This window comes from Antedon mediterranea, chromosome 10 (genome assembly GCF_964355755.1).
Source record: "Antedon mediterranea chromosome 10, ecAntMedi1.1, whole genome shotgun sequence".
Lineage (NCBI taxonomy): Eukaryota > Metazoa > Echinodermata > Crinoidea > Comatulida > Antedonidae > Antedon > Antedon mediterranea.
This window is the reverse complement of record NC_092679.1, coordinates 6,855,788-6,873,855: the sequence shown is the minus strand read 5'-3', so window position 1 is coordinate 6,873,855 and position 18,068 is coordinate 6,855,788. Positions and strand designations below refer to the sequence as shown.

The window sequence follows — 18,068 nt, the reverse complement described above, 5'->3', positions numbered from 1 at the left end:
TACCAAATACCATGTACAATTATCTATAAATGTCATTGTTAACAATTTTTACATTCTTTATCTTTTTTGTAAACAATATTTATCTTTGAAATGTGTAGTAAATTTTCTTCTTTTTTTTTAGTTTGTAAGTTTGTTTGCCATTCATCATGTGCGGAGAAGACGCGTGGTGTTTGTCCAATGCCACCAGACCAAAGCAAGCGGCCACTCGGTATTGATCCAAACCGCGGTATCGGTACAGCTTACGAAGGGTACGTTAGTATACCAAAACCTGGTGGTGTTCGCAAAGGTTGGATGAGACAACATGCTGTAGTGTGCGACTTCAAGCTGTTTTTATTTGACATGGCTGAGGGTCGTGGCGGTGCGTCCACTAATAAGATCACACACGTCATTGATATGAGGTACCTTTTTGTTACACTAGAATAAATTGTTTATTTGAGTACAGTTAACTTTCTATATACTTGAAACTCCATCATCAAAGGTCAGCTCACAATTGTTCTATTTGAAGAGTTAACTGTACATCATACGGAAAGTATAAACGTTTTCTTATATGATACTGCTGGGATGATCTCTTTGTGTTTCTGAGTTCGTGATGAAATTCATTTTGTCCTCTAAGAAGTTCTGAGCAGTAAAACACATAAAATTGTTTTTGTTTTTTGAGATTTGCTTTTAATACAATTATGTTAATGTTGGGCCAAGCTTGTTTAGTTCTATGACAATGTTATTATGTACAATGTATTTTTCTAGGGACGAGGATTTTTCTGTTAGTTCAGTTCTACCAGCTGATGTAATCCATGCCAATAGGAAAGATGTGCCATGTATCTTCAAAGTAAGTAACAACAATATTTATTTGCTTGTTAAATATGAACTTATTTTATTATTTACTTAAATTATATGCGAGCCAAAATAGCTGAGCAGTTAAGGCAGGGACACTGTTTACATACCTAAAGAGCCAACGATATCGGCATGAGTTTGAGGCTGACTCGTTCCTAGTTCTGGTGGTGGAACAAGTCTCCTCAGATAAGGACTATAAACTGTAGGTCCAGTGTACACAGTTATAACCTGTATGCACTTTAAAGAACCCAGTTCATCATTTGGGACGAATATGGTGTTACCCCTAGTGAACTGGTTCACAAATTAGCCCCTGTATCAGAGGGATTACCACCTATAATCTGATGGGACAGTGATTAACTTACTATTGGTAATCCGCGGCCACATGTGCATAAAGAAATAAAATAAAAAGATATAACATGATATAAATATATTTTACAGGTGTCTGCTTCGCAACTAAATCCACCCAGGCTGCAAGCCCAACTTCTACTGCAAGCGGACACAGAGGCAGATAAACACAAATGGGTACATGCCTTAAATGAATTAGTTCGCATTTTACGCAAGAATAAACTCCCAGATACGTCCGTGTTTCATGCCAAGGAAATCTACGATAGTTCATTACCGCTTGTAAAGATTACGCAGTGTGCGGATATTGTAGGTGAGTGAAGCACTATTATGTGTTGGTATGTATGAAAATGAAAATAAAAAAAGTAAAATTGTATTAAAGATATATTGGCCCCCCGGAAAAAAATAATTAATAAAATTGTTTTTGTTTAATGTCAAGATATTAGTTATTCACTTTGACCAAAATTTGGGGGAAATAAACAATATTTACCTGATAAAACTATTATTTTAAGAGAAAAAGTCAACTGACTGCCATTGTCTGGAAGTCAATGTGTTCTGGGTAAATTTAACTGTTTATTTTGTCTTTGTAAAGCAAAATTATTTTTCTTTTCAAATCAAATTATTCTTTTTAAATCAAATTATTCTTGCAGATGGAAATAAATTTGTAATGGGGACAGATGATGGGTTATACACAGTAGAAATCTCAACTGGTTACATAGTGAGGGCAGACAGTAAAAGGGTTTATCAAGTCAAAGTTTTAAAGGAGGACCAGTTAGTCATTGTGATATCAGGTAAATTGAAACCAATCTAATAGTGCCTGGAATTTGAGGATTTTAGGGGGCAGGTCCAAAGACTTGTAATAATTGTAATAAGACTATGTAGAGCATCTTGTGTATATGTTTGTCTTGTGAACCTCTGGGGGTCCCTAATGATCAGCAATAGCTGGATGGATCACCCTCATTAAATATGGTTATATAAAAAAAAAAGTTGGCCTCCGATTTTTCGTTAATTTGTGGAACAGCAAAGCAAAATTAGAAAGAATCAAATGGTCAATTTATAGTATTGTATTGTTGCTTGTAAATAGTTTTTAGCTTTTAATTATTAATAATTAATTATAGTTTAGTTATTCATGTCTTTTTATTTTCAATATGTTCTGTTTTGTTTCTTGGACCGCACCACATATCATGAGTGCCACCGATTCAAAGGTGCATGGTCAACAAATAAAAATTATTAAAAAAATTAATAACTATGAACTTCCTAACACAATACAGGACAGCAAAGTAGCAAAAATAGGTCTGGTAGGCGGAAAAAGGAAAATACAGTTTTGTACAAAAATGTATAATGATAAATGAACTTTGATGTTATTCCCAAAATATGTGAATTTTAATCATTTTGGACCATAATTATGCCTACACTATCAAACTAGTTTAACAAAAAAAGTGTGATGTGGCCAAACATGGTAGTGATATGACATCATAGTGTCCATATATGGACACATCACATTTTTTGTCACATAAAGTTTGATATTGTAACAGGGCTTAACATGTGTTTGTTTTAATAATTTTTAATATGTTTATTTTATTAATTACAGGAAAAGGAAGGCATCTTCGTCTGTTTCCAATAGCAGCCCTTGACCAGGACGTGAATAGTATAAAAGTAGAAGAACCGAGAGGCTGTAGTATGTTCACTACTGGCCGGATACGTCAAGGATCCACGAATTGCTTGTGTATCGCGACACGTCGACATGTTTTAGTCTATGAATTGAATCGTACGCGAGTACGACATAGAAAGATTAAGGACATTGCATTACAGCAGGCAGTTCAATGTATGGAGGTGTTTGGTGGAAGGCTTTGTGTTGGTCACACGTCCGGGTTTGGTCTGTATACAATACAGAACGAAGGAACGCATATGCAATGTAAGTTAAATGAATTTGAAATTATCAATTTATGGTTTTCACAAATCTATTTTACTTATTTAAAATTATGTAAATGCGTGTTACTGCTGCCTGGGGCGTCCCATCAAATGTGATTGAGGTTGTTGTTGGAATCCCCCGGGTCTAGCATGCGTGTTATTTTTTGTTTTTATTGTTCATGTAAAATCCGGAATGAATTGAATTGAACTACTAACAATAAATATTTCTTTCCATGAACTGGTATAAAAATAACAAAGTTTTAAAATATTTGTATCTTATAATAGTAATTAGTTTTTGTTTTAATTTCAGCGTTGGTGAACCCAGATGACCCTTCGTTGGCCTTCATTACATCATCACCTATGGACTCATTAGCAGTTGTTGAACTTAACTCAAAAGAGTATTTGCTTTGTTTTATGAGTATGTTTTAACATTTCATTATATAGGTTAATACAGCATAGCTTTATACAGTAAAGTAAATTAATATCTAATTCAAATTCAGTATCTATTTTGTATTCAATTCAAATTATTTCAGATGAGAAAACTGTTCTTGTAATGTGGCTAACATTTCATTATTTTTTTGTTAATATCTGTAAAACTCTGTTTATACTATTAAACTTTATAAAATGGGATGTGTCCATATATGGACATGATGATGTCATATTACTACCATATTTGGAATCCTCACACTTTTTTGTCAAACTAGTTTGATAGTGTAGACAGAGGATAAGATAGCTTTATACAGTAAATTCAAAATCTTGTATTGTGGCTAAACTTTTAGAAGTTTGCAGTTCATTTCTAGTTTTTATGATAACATTACCTAATGTATCTGGTTTTTTTGTAGCTGTTGGTGTATATGTTGACTACAATGGCAAGAGATCAAGACAGACAGAACTGATGTGGCCATCACCTCCAACTGCAGTCTGTAAGTTGATTTATTTTATTAAGAAATGATTTCCTCAAGTTTATAAAAAAGTTATGTATGTGAAAGGAAAAAAAAAAGCAGTGAGCCTTCCCAATTTATATTGTAACAATTATATATTAATATTATGTATCTTCTTTGTCAAAATAAATTTATTTATTTTATTTATTTATTTATTTTATTCAGTTCACAACCAACAGCGATGAAACTGCCACTAACAGGTTGAATCTAAACATAATAAACTATAATAATGAATTCAACAATAACATAAACAAACATTATAGAGAATATAAATATAATATGATATTATATAAATGTGAACATGAATGAATAAATGAATGAATAAGTTAAACACTGTTGAAATTGTTTATATTGTATGTCCACCACCCAAGGGAAGAACAACCATGCGTTGATCTGGTGGTTAAATAAAGTTGATTTGCAGCCTCTACCTACTGCAATGCAGTTAAATGTTTTCCTTTTCTTATCATCTCAGTGTTGTGAGTCTATATACATTATACCACCCTTATAAATATAATGTAATTTGTTGTGATTTTAGGTTATGCAAAACCATATTTGATTGTGTATAGTGAGACGTCCGTAGATGTATTCGACATTGAAGAAATGCAATGGGTTCAGACAATACCAATTAAAGGGGTAAGAATTTGTTTGTGGCCCTCATTAAATTTATACGATATGCTCTATACTGCTGCTGGTTTTCATATTTAAAATAAATTTCTTCTAAAATTATTATTAGAAAATTTCACACTGGTTATAAAGTGAGCATAATTCTAAAATTATTCAATAAGAAAATTTCACACTGGTTATATAATGGATATGTGTTATTATATTATCTAGGTTAAACCATATCTTCAATCATTAATGATAAACTGGTATTTAATTAAAGTTTAAATAATTAATTTAATTAAAATGTACTCTTTTTGTTGTAGACACGAGCGCTTAGTCACGATGGAAGGTTAAATCTGAGTTTTGTGACAGACTTGCACCAACCACGTCTTGTATACCTCAAAAACAAGAACTCTGGTGAGAATACTACAATTTATAACTCTTTGAATAATTCTCTACAAGTATTTCAATAATGGTAACGAATTCAAATACATATCGAGCAAGAAACCAAATTAAAAAAAAAAACACTTTTTTGATTAAATATTGATTGATTCATATCTATTTGTATGCCAAATTAAAATGAATACATATTGGTAAAATTTTTTGATTGTTTATTTATTATTTATTCTTTATATTGGGCAAAGACTGTTCTCCCAGAGGGCTCAGTGTATATATGATGCGTTTGTGACAGTGGCTGTGTGTGAACTAGTACATCTCCCCCCCCCCCCCCCCACTACTCGTCTCGAAAGATGTACTAGTTTCTTTAAAGTGCACATGAACCAGATGTGTACACTGGACCTACGGTTTATAGTCCTTATCCGGGAAGACTCTTTCTACCACCAGAACCATGAAGCGATTGAGCCTTGAACCCTTAATATTAACTGTATTTTTATATTTGTTTTATAGATGATAAAGGTCTTGAATTACCAGAAAGACCATCAAGAGATCGTAAAAAATTGTCATTCAAGAGCAAAGAGGAGATAAAAAGGTACGTATAAAGCATGGAGGTTACTAGAAAAAATAAATACAGGTCAACAAACTGTATAGTTGGACTACTTGCAGGTCAGCAACACTGACAGCCAATTTCCACATACAATCGTTAACGGTAAGCAGTATCTGTACTATTCTAAGCATTTTTTACTTCATTTCATAATATTTATTTACAAACGCTGACAAAAAAGGTAAAGAAAAATAACATGCAAATAATATAATGATAGCAGAAACCGACTGTTGTGTGTAGTCATTAGTCATAAGGAATAACATAGATTCATATTTTCTTTGATTGTAGTTTTATGTCAAGGTAGGTTGTTGCTAAAATAAACATTTATTACCAATATTGAATGACTGTGCATATTACATTTTATATCTTCCTTGATTAAAGTTTAAGATCAAGGTAGGAAATTTTAAAAAAATCAATAGTTATTTTATATTGTGTTGTATTTCAGGACTATTAATAAGAAGTCAATGATATCTGCTCCATCAAACTTCAACCACTTGGCACACATGGGTCCAGGAGATGGAATACAGATTCTCAAGGATTTACCGGTTAGATCCAGTTTTTTTTTAACTTTCAAAACAAATAATTAACCAATCAAATTTGCTATACTTTGAAATTAAATTTACATGATATATTAGTTTATTAACAATCTTCAGAGTTGATAACCAATGCAGATCTCATTAAAAAAGAGCTGATATTTGGAGTTCTCTGTAAATCTAAATAATATATGCAAAAATATAACTCAAATTCTATGTATGTATCAAGAATGACAATGGTCTATTTAACTCCACTCCATCTCGTTAAATAGACCATTCCATTTTTCAACACTTAAAAATATTCTATCCATTGCACTCGCACACATTGATTATTTGTATAAGACCAGAATGTAGAATTCTTTTCATTAAAGCAATGTTAACAAATATGAAAATAGATGGTAATACCTTCTTGACGATTTCCTCGTTCCTTACACAAACAACTTCTTCAGAATAATTATTCACTTGTGATTACAAACTAGATGACCTGTAATAATTTACCTTTACTAAAAACTTTAGATAAACAAGCAACAAGAGGAGGTACCGCACGGAATGGAACGAGTAAAAAGCATGTTCCAACCAGCTGGTCCACCACCGGTACCCGCTAATAAACCTGTCGGACGGCAAAGACCTCACACGACTATTCAGTTGGGAGGGAGTAAAGTAGACACGAACAACGTGAATGGTAATGAACGCCCTCCCAGTCCAAAGATGGAAATGCACTCGCCTGAGGGCTTTCTGCCGCGATCCGACATGAGTTTATTCGGAGAAGACTTTACATTTACGTCAAGTCACAGGTTGTCATTAGGTAAGGATGATACAAGTAGTGGTGTGTCTTCTAGTGGAACCTCAAATAACTCTAATTTCTGATTCATGAGAATTCCCTCAAAAACATATATTATATATATTTTTAATTATGTTTGACTTTGTCTTTTCATTATTGAAGTAAAGCCCTCTCTACACTAATAAGCTAGTTTGACAAAAAAAGTGTGATGTGCCCAAATATGGTAGTTATATGACATCATGTTCATATATGGTCCGCATTTTGTAGTGTAGACAGAGCTTAAAGATGTATTGTCCCTTGAAACACAAAAAAATGAAGGTCAAAATATTCTAAATTTAAAGTGGCCATATCAAAGTAATATTAAAGTTATTCACTTTAAGTCGAAAATTTGAGCCAAAAACAACAAGTTTACATAATTAACAGGTAAATTAGTTTGATTACATTTCATCTCGAAAATCGTCACGAGCGAAAGTAAACAAAGATTTCAAACCATGAGTACGCATTATGCATATGCTAAATTAGGATTGTTTACAACTCGTCACGGTTAAGAAGGTATTTTCACACAGATCATGAGGAAGTTTTATGATTATGCATACAGAGTAGCCAAACAAGCGCGTTTCATTATGGGATATGTTTTGATTGAAAACTTTGACTGGAAGTCAAAGTTATTTTTTTACCAAAAAAACGTCTGTATTTCAGTTAAATTTTTTTTTTTTCGAAAAATTTTTGGTGATAGTTAATAACTATTATGATACTTCAAAATGACCCACCTTTTTTCGAAATCTATTATTTTTTATTTTTTTGGAATTAGTCAAAGGGACAATACATCTTTAAGAGAAGTTCATAATTGTACTATTTAATCGTTTAAAATCTTTGAAAAGATACAAAACAGTATTTTACAGTACTTTGATGACTGTATGAAATAAAATACAATAAACCCATTCTGCCAAAAGGTTTCCAAGGTCTAACCTGGTTTCTTGGCCATATTGAGTGGTTTGAATATGAACACATTTTTCAAATTTATTATATTTAATCAAAATAACAAATTGTAAAAACTATATTTTCATATGCCTGATCTCTTAATAATATTTACCAGCGAGTTTCAAATTTATAATGTTTTCGATTATTAATTGTTTGAATTATCATTAGTGGAAGTTGATATGGATAAATATATATATATTCAAATCATCTTATTGTTAATATTATTTTATGTACAAATGTATAATACAGTAATAAGATTTAGTGTGCAATACAATAATATATCATTGTCTCAATCATTACAACTTTTCAACTAACCATCATCTTCCTAATTTTCACATTAGTAGACATTTTTCCACATATTTTATGCTGTTATAGCAGATTTTGGCTTTAAAAAAATTCTGCGTCCTTTGTAATGAATAGGGACTGGTAAATTGCATCAGAGCATAAACATGTTCCAAGCATTATAGTATAATAAACATCTTTGCCTTTGCAATGTATGAATTTGACATAAATGCAGAAGCTATCACAAAGCTAATTGTGTTGTGAACATGTGCAGATACTTGTTGCACCCTATTGCATTGTCCACATACATTATCATTTCACAGCATTTGCCTCTCATATTTTATCAATAACATAGGTTTAATCATTTTCTATCTGTTACGCTTGAATGCTTTCTGTAGATTGTTGCTTTGCCATGTTATTTCATTTCACTCATTCTTCCATTAGGTTCAAATAACAGCTCCAGCTCACCGCCAACTCCGCAGAGGACAAGTTTTGCGGAAGCTGACCAAGGCTCGGCAGGTTCGGGCTGGGATAGCGAAGACAAAACGTCAAACTAATTCATCATCTATTGTTCATAAACCATTTCTGCCATATTGGACCTTGTGCGGACCCTTTGCTTTTATGTAATCGTTTCACCAACTACTGCTGTTGCTAAAATGTATATGAACATCAACTTGCGCTTTTCTCTAATCTGCTATTTTAAGTACGAAATCTTTCTTCCGGTTAAAGACCTCTTTTGGGTGCGGTGTGGCAGCTTAGATAATTTATATTACGTGTAAAGATTTGGTCTTTAATTGGAGGGCGAAAAACAATTGCTATTTCATCTTTGTTAATAACATTTTTTATCTTTAAAGTTGCTTGTAAATGAATTTTAACGTTTGGTAAAACTGCTGATTAAGTAATGACATACATACAGAAATCATGTTGAAAAAATTTGAATATAAAGTAATTAATTATGAATAAATTACTAGATAAATTAACACCAATGGTAATATTTGTGTGCGTGTGTGTGTGTACTTAATAGATATACAACATCGTTGGTTGATATATTTAGGGCCATAAGTGATGCTGGATATCTATTTCCAGGGGAGATTTAGTACAAACTAAGATTTAGACAAAAACAAAAAAGCATGGAGTGTGTGGCTGTGTGTGATTTAATTGGACAAGAAGTGAGAATTAGTTTTCACCCAATACTCTTATATATAATATACAGTGAATTTATTTAAGACATTTAAGTAGAATGCTTGCTTTTCTTTTTATATCCTTACATTTGAAAATGATATGTACTCCAGGAACTAACATTAAAAATCATGGTTAATTTAATGGTATATTGCAGGGCAAATATAGCTATTTGGTTTGCTTTTAATTTTAGTTGATTTATTTAAAACGGACATTAGAATTCTACAAAGAGTGCTTGGTGTATTATATATCAACTCGGTGCTGCGTATGGTGAATTTTTTTTTTTATCCTGTTGGTGGCTGTATTTAAAAAAGGACAATGTAAACAATGCATGCATGATATCTCAATGCTAGCAGCAGGGTCAAGGTGTTAAGATACCTTGATATTTTTATTTATAGGAGCTACGGATTGTTTTGTGTCTTAGTTGTATAGTTTTATTACATGTGCGTGAGACATGGTCTTCCAACTGACAAGACATTATTATAAAACACATGAAATGCATTATTTTATTTTTACGACTCAAAATAACGGTATTCAGTTGATTTAAGCAGTAATTAAGTTATAATAATTATAGGGAGATTTTGATTTGGGATGACCTACCAGTCGTGTCGTCAGCTGGATCAAAAACTGTGTATAATGTATAATAATAAAATAATGTATATAATATGCACAGTGAATCAACATGACATAGTTTGGTCATCGCAAATCAAAAGCTGCCTAATAACTGCACCCTTAGAATCTGGATTGATGGTTAGCTTTTTGCTATTTAATACACTTCATGTGAATAAAACTGTAAAAACTAATTGTCATCCTCTGCGTCTACTCTGTGACTTCGTTTTTGTACGGTTTTCAAATTTGGTTTTGTTCCTCTGAAAAAAAGAAAAATGAATCAATTTTTATATGCTGAAATTGAAACTGTTCCTAAAGGTCTTTCCTAGTTAATTTAAAAATAAAATATTCCACCCTCACAAAAAAGTGTGATGTGCCCAAATATGGTAGTGATATGACATCATCATGTCCATATATTGGCACATTTTTTTGTCACATAAAGTTTGATAGTGTAGACAGAGCATTATTCCCAAGAAGAACACTGTGTATGCTGTGAGACAAGCAAAGTAGTACCTTCTCCATATTCTTGGTTCTATCATGTTACGTCTTTCATATTCCTTGTAACGTTCCTTCAGCCCATCTTGCTCTGGCTGTGAAAAATATTTAAATTATAATTGTTAAAATAGCAATAGTATTAGTGCAAAACATAAGGGCTGAGTGTACTGCCTTCTTACACCCGGTTTAAAAATATTTTAAAAAATGATTAGTGTTTAACAAACCTTAAATTCCCTTAAGCTGGAAACCAGTTCTTCACTCAATTTAAACGTTATTGGAGCAGGCTCATATCTGAACAAAATTAAGGAATCTATATTATAAAACTTGGGTTATTTCATTGATGCGGTTTAAAGCACCTTGACTGGTCCTATCATTGATCAAGGGCTTCTCGTCCAGTGCCTACCTTGACCACAGAAAAGGCATGGGCCAATGTGTCTGAGGCATATACTAGATGCAGGGGCTGCCATAAGATTCAGCAGTGCTGATTTCAAATACCCAATGGGACCCCAGCTCCATATACAGCACCCAATATTCCCTTCTATGAGAAGCTATATTATACATGTGGTAAGTGGCTCATTTAAATAGTAAAGGATACTTATGTGGCCCGATTTGTTTCGTCTGATTTGCTTGTTGCTTCTTAATTGCCAACCTCTTGGATTTTTTCTGATTCATTAGATCTTCTCTCTGTTTTATTTCATTTTTTATGGCTTTCAATCGATAAACTTGATGCATCTTAATATTATCATCCTTTCCTTTTTGTATTTTATCTTCCTGTCAATCATAATAATATTATAGTAATATATTTTGGATTTTAATGCATTCATATTAATTGATTCCAAAATAGATACTGAGCCACTGAAATATTCACCAATCACAATGTACAAATAAAAAAATATTAAATAAAAGAAAGCAAGATAAAAAAAAAGATGTTGATATATTCATTCAAAAACAGGAAGTACTGTCTCCATGTATGAATTGTTTTGTTTCAAATAATAAAGCTCTCTGATTGGTTGAAAGTCACTTTCAGTTGAGTATAGTCTGCCAGCCAGAAGTGTGACAGTGGCTACAAATTGGATGGACTATTACCAAAGAATTGCCTGGAAATTAATATTTGCTGCTTAATTGTTAGTGTCTAAACTTCAAACATTTATAGAGTGACTATAAAGCAATCCAAATAGCAATCCAGCAATACAAACCAAGAAGATAAAACCATTACTAGGCCTAACCTAGGCCTAAGTTCAGTAGGCTGGGCCAAGCAAAGAAGGTAAGTCTCTTAGAGTACTGTAAGCCTAGCTTAGTAGGCCTAGCTAGGCCCAATAAAGCTAGTTGGCTAGGTCTCTACTTTGGCATTAGCTTAGCGTAGCCTAGGCTATCAAAGTCTGTTTCATAACTAATATTAGGCCTGCTTCTGACTTATATAATTGTATAATACTATATTTATTAATAATAGTTATACTGTCTTTAATACTTTCTAATACTTAATATCTTTCTTTAAATATTATTTTTAAATACATTGATTTAGGTTTAGTATAGGCTGGCTAAATATGTCTTTCAATAATTAATATAAAATTTCTTCTCACAATTGTATATAATGGTTATACTGTAAAAATAATATATTATTAAAATATTTAATATTTTTAAATACCATTTGTTTCAATTTGGCTTCTTTTTGCCGTTGAAGACGAGTTTTCTTCTTGCTTGTTTTGCCAACATTATCATCATCTGCATTCCCGTCTTTGGTAGAAATATTTTGTTTTTCACCATCAGCATTAAATAGCCCCTCAGACATTTCATTCAACCAATTTGTCTTAAACGAAAAGGATTAAAATACCCTTTATTAATCTAGTCTTCTATTCTGTATTTAGCATAAATATAAAAAGTTGCCTTCACCAACAGTAGAAAATGACTGTAGTACCAGTGGCTACAGTACTTTTAGGCCCCTAGTTCAGGAACCCTAAGTGACCCTGTAACGCTGGATGCCTTAGATGTCTAACTTTTTTCAACATATTTTAAAGTCTGTTGTTTCCTCTGGGCTCTGCTCAGGAGCCCCTGTAAGCTCCAGGGTCCCTGGGTTTAACCAAATAGCGCTCATAACCTCCACTTATTAGTACCTGTTGTTCATTAGCATCTACTGTTGAGAATGCATGCCATCTTTTAAGTTTTTCTTCTTTCTTCTCACAAGCTACAGCTTCCACAAAAGCATCTTGTAACAAATTCTTAAAAATAAAATTTAAAACATTAATTTATAAATTCATTACATTGATAGCAGATTCACATTTTATAAATAAGTCAAATACAGCAATCTAACAGGACACTGAGCCAAGATAGTAACCCTTGCCAAGATAGGAACTCGTAACAGTCCTTTGATCTTATGTCTGGCAAACACCAACAGTACTGTACAATGTAAATACATTCTCTAGGGCGCAGTGTCTGTTAAGGGGCGTGGAACTGATAGTGTCGCAGCCACATATAAACCATTTGCTCTCTAGAGCTTAGCATCCTAGAACACTCTACAAAGAAAAGGAGATTTGAAACTCACCTGATGATCCTCAAAAGAGGGGTTATATGATCCTCCTGCTGGCACCATCTCAGACTCTGGTACTGGTGTTTTAGAAAGGTGTTGACGTCGACACTAAACAAAATTGATCACTTCATTATACCCTTAATAATTCAATTTAGTTCATTTCATTTCTAATAATATCTAATATACACTGCAACTATGACACTTCAACAAAATTAGGCCAATAAAGTATTGATAAGCAATAACATGTACTATGTATAAACATATTAACCTTTACACGTCTTTTCCTTGTAATAGTTACAAAGTGTCCACCATCATCAGGAGATTGCACATTATCGATTTCTCCACCTGTATGGAAAAGAATCAGTTAACTTAAAAAAAATAGTTATAAATAATAATAGCCTTGATTTATAAAGCGCCTAATGTTGTGAAACCTCTAAGCGCTGTACATATTATCACCCTGGTCAAACACATAATGGAAACATACTCCCATAAATTCAGATAGTAATCAGTGCAAAGTTGTGTCTTGATCTAAACGGGTTCCCATTTGTACACCTGGGTGGAGAGAGGCAAACCTAAAGTAAAGTCTCTTGCCCAAGGATACAAGCAATGCGTGTATAGACTTACCCGACCACAAATCATACTGCTGCCTTCCATTCTCTCTTGCTTTGACCGCTTCTTGTCTGTTTTGTTGATACTTCTTTTTTTGTTGAGCAGCACTTTGCAGTCTTTGTTTCTTTACTGGACCAATTATTCCTTTTCTTTCTGCTTCTTCTTTCTCCAATGTTCTTTTATTCTTCTTGAAAGGTTTCTTGTATGTTGGACTGAATATTCATAAGAAATACAAAAATAAACATTTTATTAATTTTATATTATTATTATTTAAATTAGTCGAGGACTTTGTACAGTAAAGTAGTTCGCACTAAATTTTAACTGACCTGTGTACTGGTGATATTGATGGATTCGGCCGGAGGTTTCGATGACATTTCAGCGGCTTCTCAATTTGTGCCTTCCTCTTTCTTTTACCTCTTAGAGGTTCTATAAAATTATAATGATTATTCGTATTTGTTTAAATGTAATCAAATTGTTTGGAACAAATCCTAATTAAAAAAGAGATAATATCCATTTTATTAAATTAGCTAATAATGTTGTGATGTATGGATGGTGCTTGATCTACTGTACTTGTGAGAATGTATACCTTCTTCAACAATAGGCTTAGATTCCACAAAAAACAATTTATCATCAGTCTTCTCTGACACCAAACCACTGTAAAAAAAAAGGAAGATCATCAGAATCATTTCAAGTTTAGTTTATATTATTTTATACTTGTTGTTTACTTGTTCTTGCTATCTACTGTTACTAACTATTACATTAGGCCTACTAGTACTATCATTAACTATTTTTCAATATAGCCAAAACTACGATAGGTCTAAATCAAGTACAGTTTAATACTGTAATTGTCAATTTTCCGGGGTGAACCGACCCCTTCCCCTCTGGAGTTGTGTTTATCGGCTGGCATAGCACCTTTTTCCGTATAGATTGTAAGCCTAGCTAGCAACGTCCAGCATATTTGACGAACATACCCTGTTCTTTGCTGTAATCTTTGATCTTCAAGAAATTCTTCTACATCTTTGATATTACTATGTTTTCGCCATGCTTTCTTTCTGTTCTTTGCAACTCGTTTTCTTGGTCCTATCTTGGTTTTAGATTCAGTCATTTTCACCAAAAAAATATCAACACGATTGTCGCTGGTTAAAAAAGAACAACCACGTTGTGCTCTAGTAAGTTAAAGGTCACGCTGTGCTCAATGAAGCGCGAGTAAGCGCAACTGCGTTGTGAACGGCGCCCGCTGGGTACCCCTCCGACCGAACGAGGGCGTCGCCCCGATAGCTTGATTTGCATACAAATATATGCAAATATGCTTGATATGCAAATGTTAACGTGGGACCTCGACGCCGCCCGAACCGGTCTATTCGAAGCAGGAACTGAAGAGAGACGGACATAACGAACTTGACCAATATATTTGGATTTGCTGCTTTCGGATACTTGTGTGATTTAGGACAAGCGGGACTGTTAGGTAAGCCTAGTAGCTTTAATTATCAGGCCATTCCAGCACCAACCTAAATTCACAACATTGGCGCTGCGAGCAAAAGCTCGGAGTATATATTTTTTTTTTTTGGAGAGGCGGGAACCTTGATTGCTTTGCATTCTTAACGTGATCGGGTTGATCGCGAGGTATTTCGTCCTCCGAAACCTATTAACTTATTGTGCTTACGGTGCATTTGTTAGTTTATTGAAGTTGGTATATTTATTGAAGGTATAACATACCGGTAAAGTTAATCACGCAGTACAGTATTGTGGCATTTGGATACTTGCTGATTAGCGTATCGACGGGGTAGTCGATGCGTACCGGGAGTTGTATTTATTTTGCTATAGTTGAAGTATTAGTGGGCAGTTTATTAGGCCGTATCACCTGGTGGGGTATTAGGCGTGGCCGTTGAACTGAGTGGCACCACTAATTTTTAACCTTGATTGGTTTTTTTTGATAACATCTTTTTTCGTCCGTTAGTCAGGTTTTTAATCTTGAGAAATTATACTGGCTGTGCGTATTACTATTATATTGTGATGTTAACCTCACCGTGGCATTATCGCTCTCCTTTCTTTGCATCGGGGGAAGGTTTAGTGGTGAGTGTTGTTAAACTGTATTGACGTCTTTTTGAATAATCTAGTTGCTTTTCATTGCAGGGTTGCTGGTGAAATATTTATTATATTTGCATCTCCAACAGCCATTTTGCAATATTGTGTGTGTGTTACTGCATTTGACGATATTTGATTCTACTGTTGGGCCTGTAATCTTTTATTACGTCTGGCGGTATTTTAATTTGTATCTTACTCTTTGCTTAATAACATGTCATACACTGTAACTAGATTTAGGAGCATAACCCAATAGAAGAGAGACAATTTTTAGATCATGTCGTCTAATAAGGTTCTAGTTAACTTTTGCCCAGTGCAAAACCTTCATGGAGTCCCTAATGTAGGGAAGAAACGAGCAACTAGAATAATTAAATGGCGGGCTACCCATGGCAACATTACGCCCTCTAATATTAACCAGATACACGGAGTAGCTGGTACTGCCAGGTTAGTTGACTACCTGGATTTTCAGCCGAATCCGAGTTTAGGGGAGGCGTAGGCCAGATGATTGATAATGTGTCACCTCTAGTGGAAAAGCAAAATAGAGCGGCCAGAAAGGGGTCGCAGGTCTCACAATCTGTAGATATGGAAGGGGCATACCGGGGGAAAAATGACGGGGGCCATAGTGGTCGATACCACGTCCTCTCATCGCCCCAGGCTACTCCTTTATTAGACGTACCAGGTACGTATTATACTGCAGGACCTGCTAGTGATCCTCGTTACCTCGAAGGTGGCTTATATGCCATCCACCTCCGCTGGGCGTTCTGACCAGGATAGGAGTAAGAGTAGGTCAACACAACGTATGAGGGGTAGTACATCAAAAAGCCATCTCCAATAACCTTAGACTCGTGTTTTAGCTCTAGGGAGGACGAGGAGGAAAGACTCCCCAGGAGACTGTCTAGAACCCCTAGGTCTAAAACTAGGGCTCGCCGGCGATCTCCATCGACCAGCGATAGTGACCTTAGTAGAGATGGGGCTGATTGATACTGATAGTAGCAGGAGTATAGAGAGTCGGATAGACATAGTGCAGGGGCTAGGACAGCAGTAGAGAGTGTCTTAGGGCGGCTACCCCGAGAATCAGGCACTACGAAGGCCGGCAGGGTATTTTAGAACGGAGGAGGATGCGTAAAAAAGATATACCTAGGTCTCTAACGTTTAGGGGGAGGGGAGACAACTGGTCTTTTTTTAAGCGGCGGTTGGCTTCATTTATAGAGGAGCAGGAACTCACAAACCGTGAAAGTAAGGACGTCCTTACTTGGTGTTTAGACGGGGCGGCGGCTGAGTTCTATGTGATCTGATAGAAATGGACGCTGATATGGGCTTTAGGCAGATCATTAAAGCTTTCAACCGATGCTTTAGTGAGGACGAGCTCCCCGCAGTCCTCCAAGCTAAATTAGAGACTGCTACGCAAAATGAGGGAGAGACTATAGAGGAATGGGGAGATAGAGTGCTAACCCTGACTAGAAAGGCGTTTAAAGATTTGCCCAAGGAGTGGATCCAAGAGCAGGCCGTAGTTAGGAATGCAGAAGTAGGTAGGCACGTCATGCACAAGCACTGCTCAACTATTCCCAGAGCTATTAAGGAGTTCGAAAAATATGATAGTTATAGGGGGCTATATAGTAAACGTAAGAGTAAGGTTAAGGATACCGTGAAACCTCATGTTAGGTCCACGGTCCGTACTTCTTTTGCACCCCCACTATCTTTTCAGCTAGCTACCTTCAGAAGACCAGGACGATACCGAGGGTGAAACTGGCGATGAGGTGTCCATTCAGCAGGTGCGAGGGAGGCCTATGAGGGGAAACCGTGTAACGTTTCAGAGGCCAGCACCAGCTTGGGTTCCTCCGGAACCCGCACCTACTGACGGCCAGAACCAGCCTCGAACTGTGACGTCGGTGCCACCCACCAACAATACTCCTACTACGGAGGCCCGTTTGGCCGCTGTGGAGGGTAATTTCCAGCCGTTGAACACCAATCTGGGACGGGTGGAGAACACCGTGAACACGGAGATCGCCGCCATGCGGAATCAATTGGATCAGCTCATGCGTTTCCTGAGACCAGGCGAACTGGCTTGCTTTGAATGTAAGGAGGTGGGACATTTCCGCAGGAAGTGTCCGAGGTTAGCGAGCCGTTTGTGTCAGGTTGGTGGCAATGAGCAGGATCCCGTTAAACGAGTAAGGGTTGGGTCAGAGGGCCGACGACCTAACCCGGTTCCGGAAGCTGGCCAGGAGGAGGATGGCTCGTCAACTATCTCCAAGCTGGGCCTGATGGCCAAGCCTGTAAATACAGAGGGGAGGATCCGTTAAACGAGTAAGGGTTGGGTCAGAGGGCTGACGGCCTAACCCGGTTCCGGAAGCTGGCCAGGAGGAGG

General features: G+C 35.4%; 2 protein-coding genes and 1 non-coding gene across 3 annotated transcripts in view; 2 read left to right on the top strand and 1 right to left on the bottom strand.

Annotated features, from left to right (window-relative positions):
• Nucleotides 1-9,189, top strand: part of LOC140059801 (serine/threonine-protein kinase MRCK alpha-like) — a 37,556-nt gene extending 28,367 nt beyond the window's left edge. The window contains exons 25-37 of the mRNA XM_072105725.1: nt 122-398; nt 745-826; nt 1,270-1,486; nt 1,824-1,964; nt 2,765-3,088; nt 3,395-3,502; nt 3,927-4,007; nt 4,561-4,658; nt 4,952-5,045; nt 5,535-5,616; nt 6,074-6,173; nt 6,678-6,966; nt 8,650-9,189. Coding sequence (XP_071961826.1) covers nt 122-398; nt 745-826; nt 1,270-1,486; nt 1,824-1,964; nt 2,765-3,088; nt 3,395-3,502; nt 3,927-4,007; nt 4,561-4,658; nt 4,952-5,045; nt 5,535-5,616; nt 6,074-6,173; nt 6,678-6,966; nt 8,650-8,762 — 2,006 coding nt within the window. The 3' untranslated portion in view covers nt 8,763-9,189. The remainder of the gene's footprint in view (nt 1-121; nt 399-744; nt 827-1,269; nt 1,487-1,823; nt 1,965-2,764; nt 3,089-3,394; nt 3,503-3,926; nt 4,008-4,560; nt 4,659-4,951; nt 5,046-5,534; nt 5,617-6,073; nt 6,174-6,677; nt 6,967-8,649) is intronic.
• On the top strand, nt 556-626 carry LOC140061387 (small nucleolar RNA SNORD61). The gene has a single exon (XR_011847436.1). It is a non-coding gene; the product is annotated as a small nucleolar RNA SNORD61 (small nucleolar RNA).
• A 12-nt stretch (nt 9,190-9,201) lies between the features above and the next one.
• Nucleotides 9,202-14,777, bottom strand: LOC140059807 (ribosome biogenesis protein NOP53-like). The gene is made up of 12 exons (XM_072105732.1): nt 14,593-14,777; nt 14,208-14,275; nt 13,948-14,047; nt 13,637-13,833; nt 13,281-13,357; nt 13,028-13,120; nt 12,600-12,704; nt 12,134-12,295; nt 11,084-11,259; nt 10,713-10,779; nt 10,507-10,583; nt 9,202-10,253 (listed from the first exon to the last, which is right to left on the bottom strand). Exons 1-12 carry the CDS (start codon nt 14,724-14,726, stop codon nt 10,184-10,186), a joined length of 1,326 nt encoding a protein of 441 aa, XP_071961833.1. The 5' UTR covers nt 14,727-14,777; the 3' UTR covers nt 9,202-10,183.
• Nucleotides 14,778-18,068: the final 3,291 nt, after the last annotated feature.

Bases quoted from the DNA above. Each gene is read 5' to 3' on its own strand.
- LOC140059807 (XM_072105732.1), bottom strand. From the start codon at position 14,726: ATGACTGAATCTAAAACCAAGATAGGACCAAGAAAACGAGTTGCAAAG. The intron at 13,834-13,947 runs GTCAGTTAAAAT...ATGAATATTCAG, and splicing joins TCAATATCACCAGTACACAG to TCCAACATACAAGAAACCTT. The intron at 10,584-10,712 runs GTTTGTTAAACA...TATTTTTCACAG, and splicing joins CCAGCTTAAGGGAATTTAAG to CCAGAGCAAGATGGGCTGAA.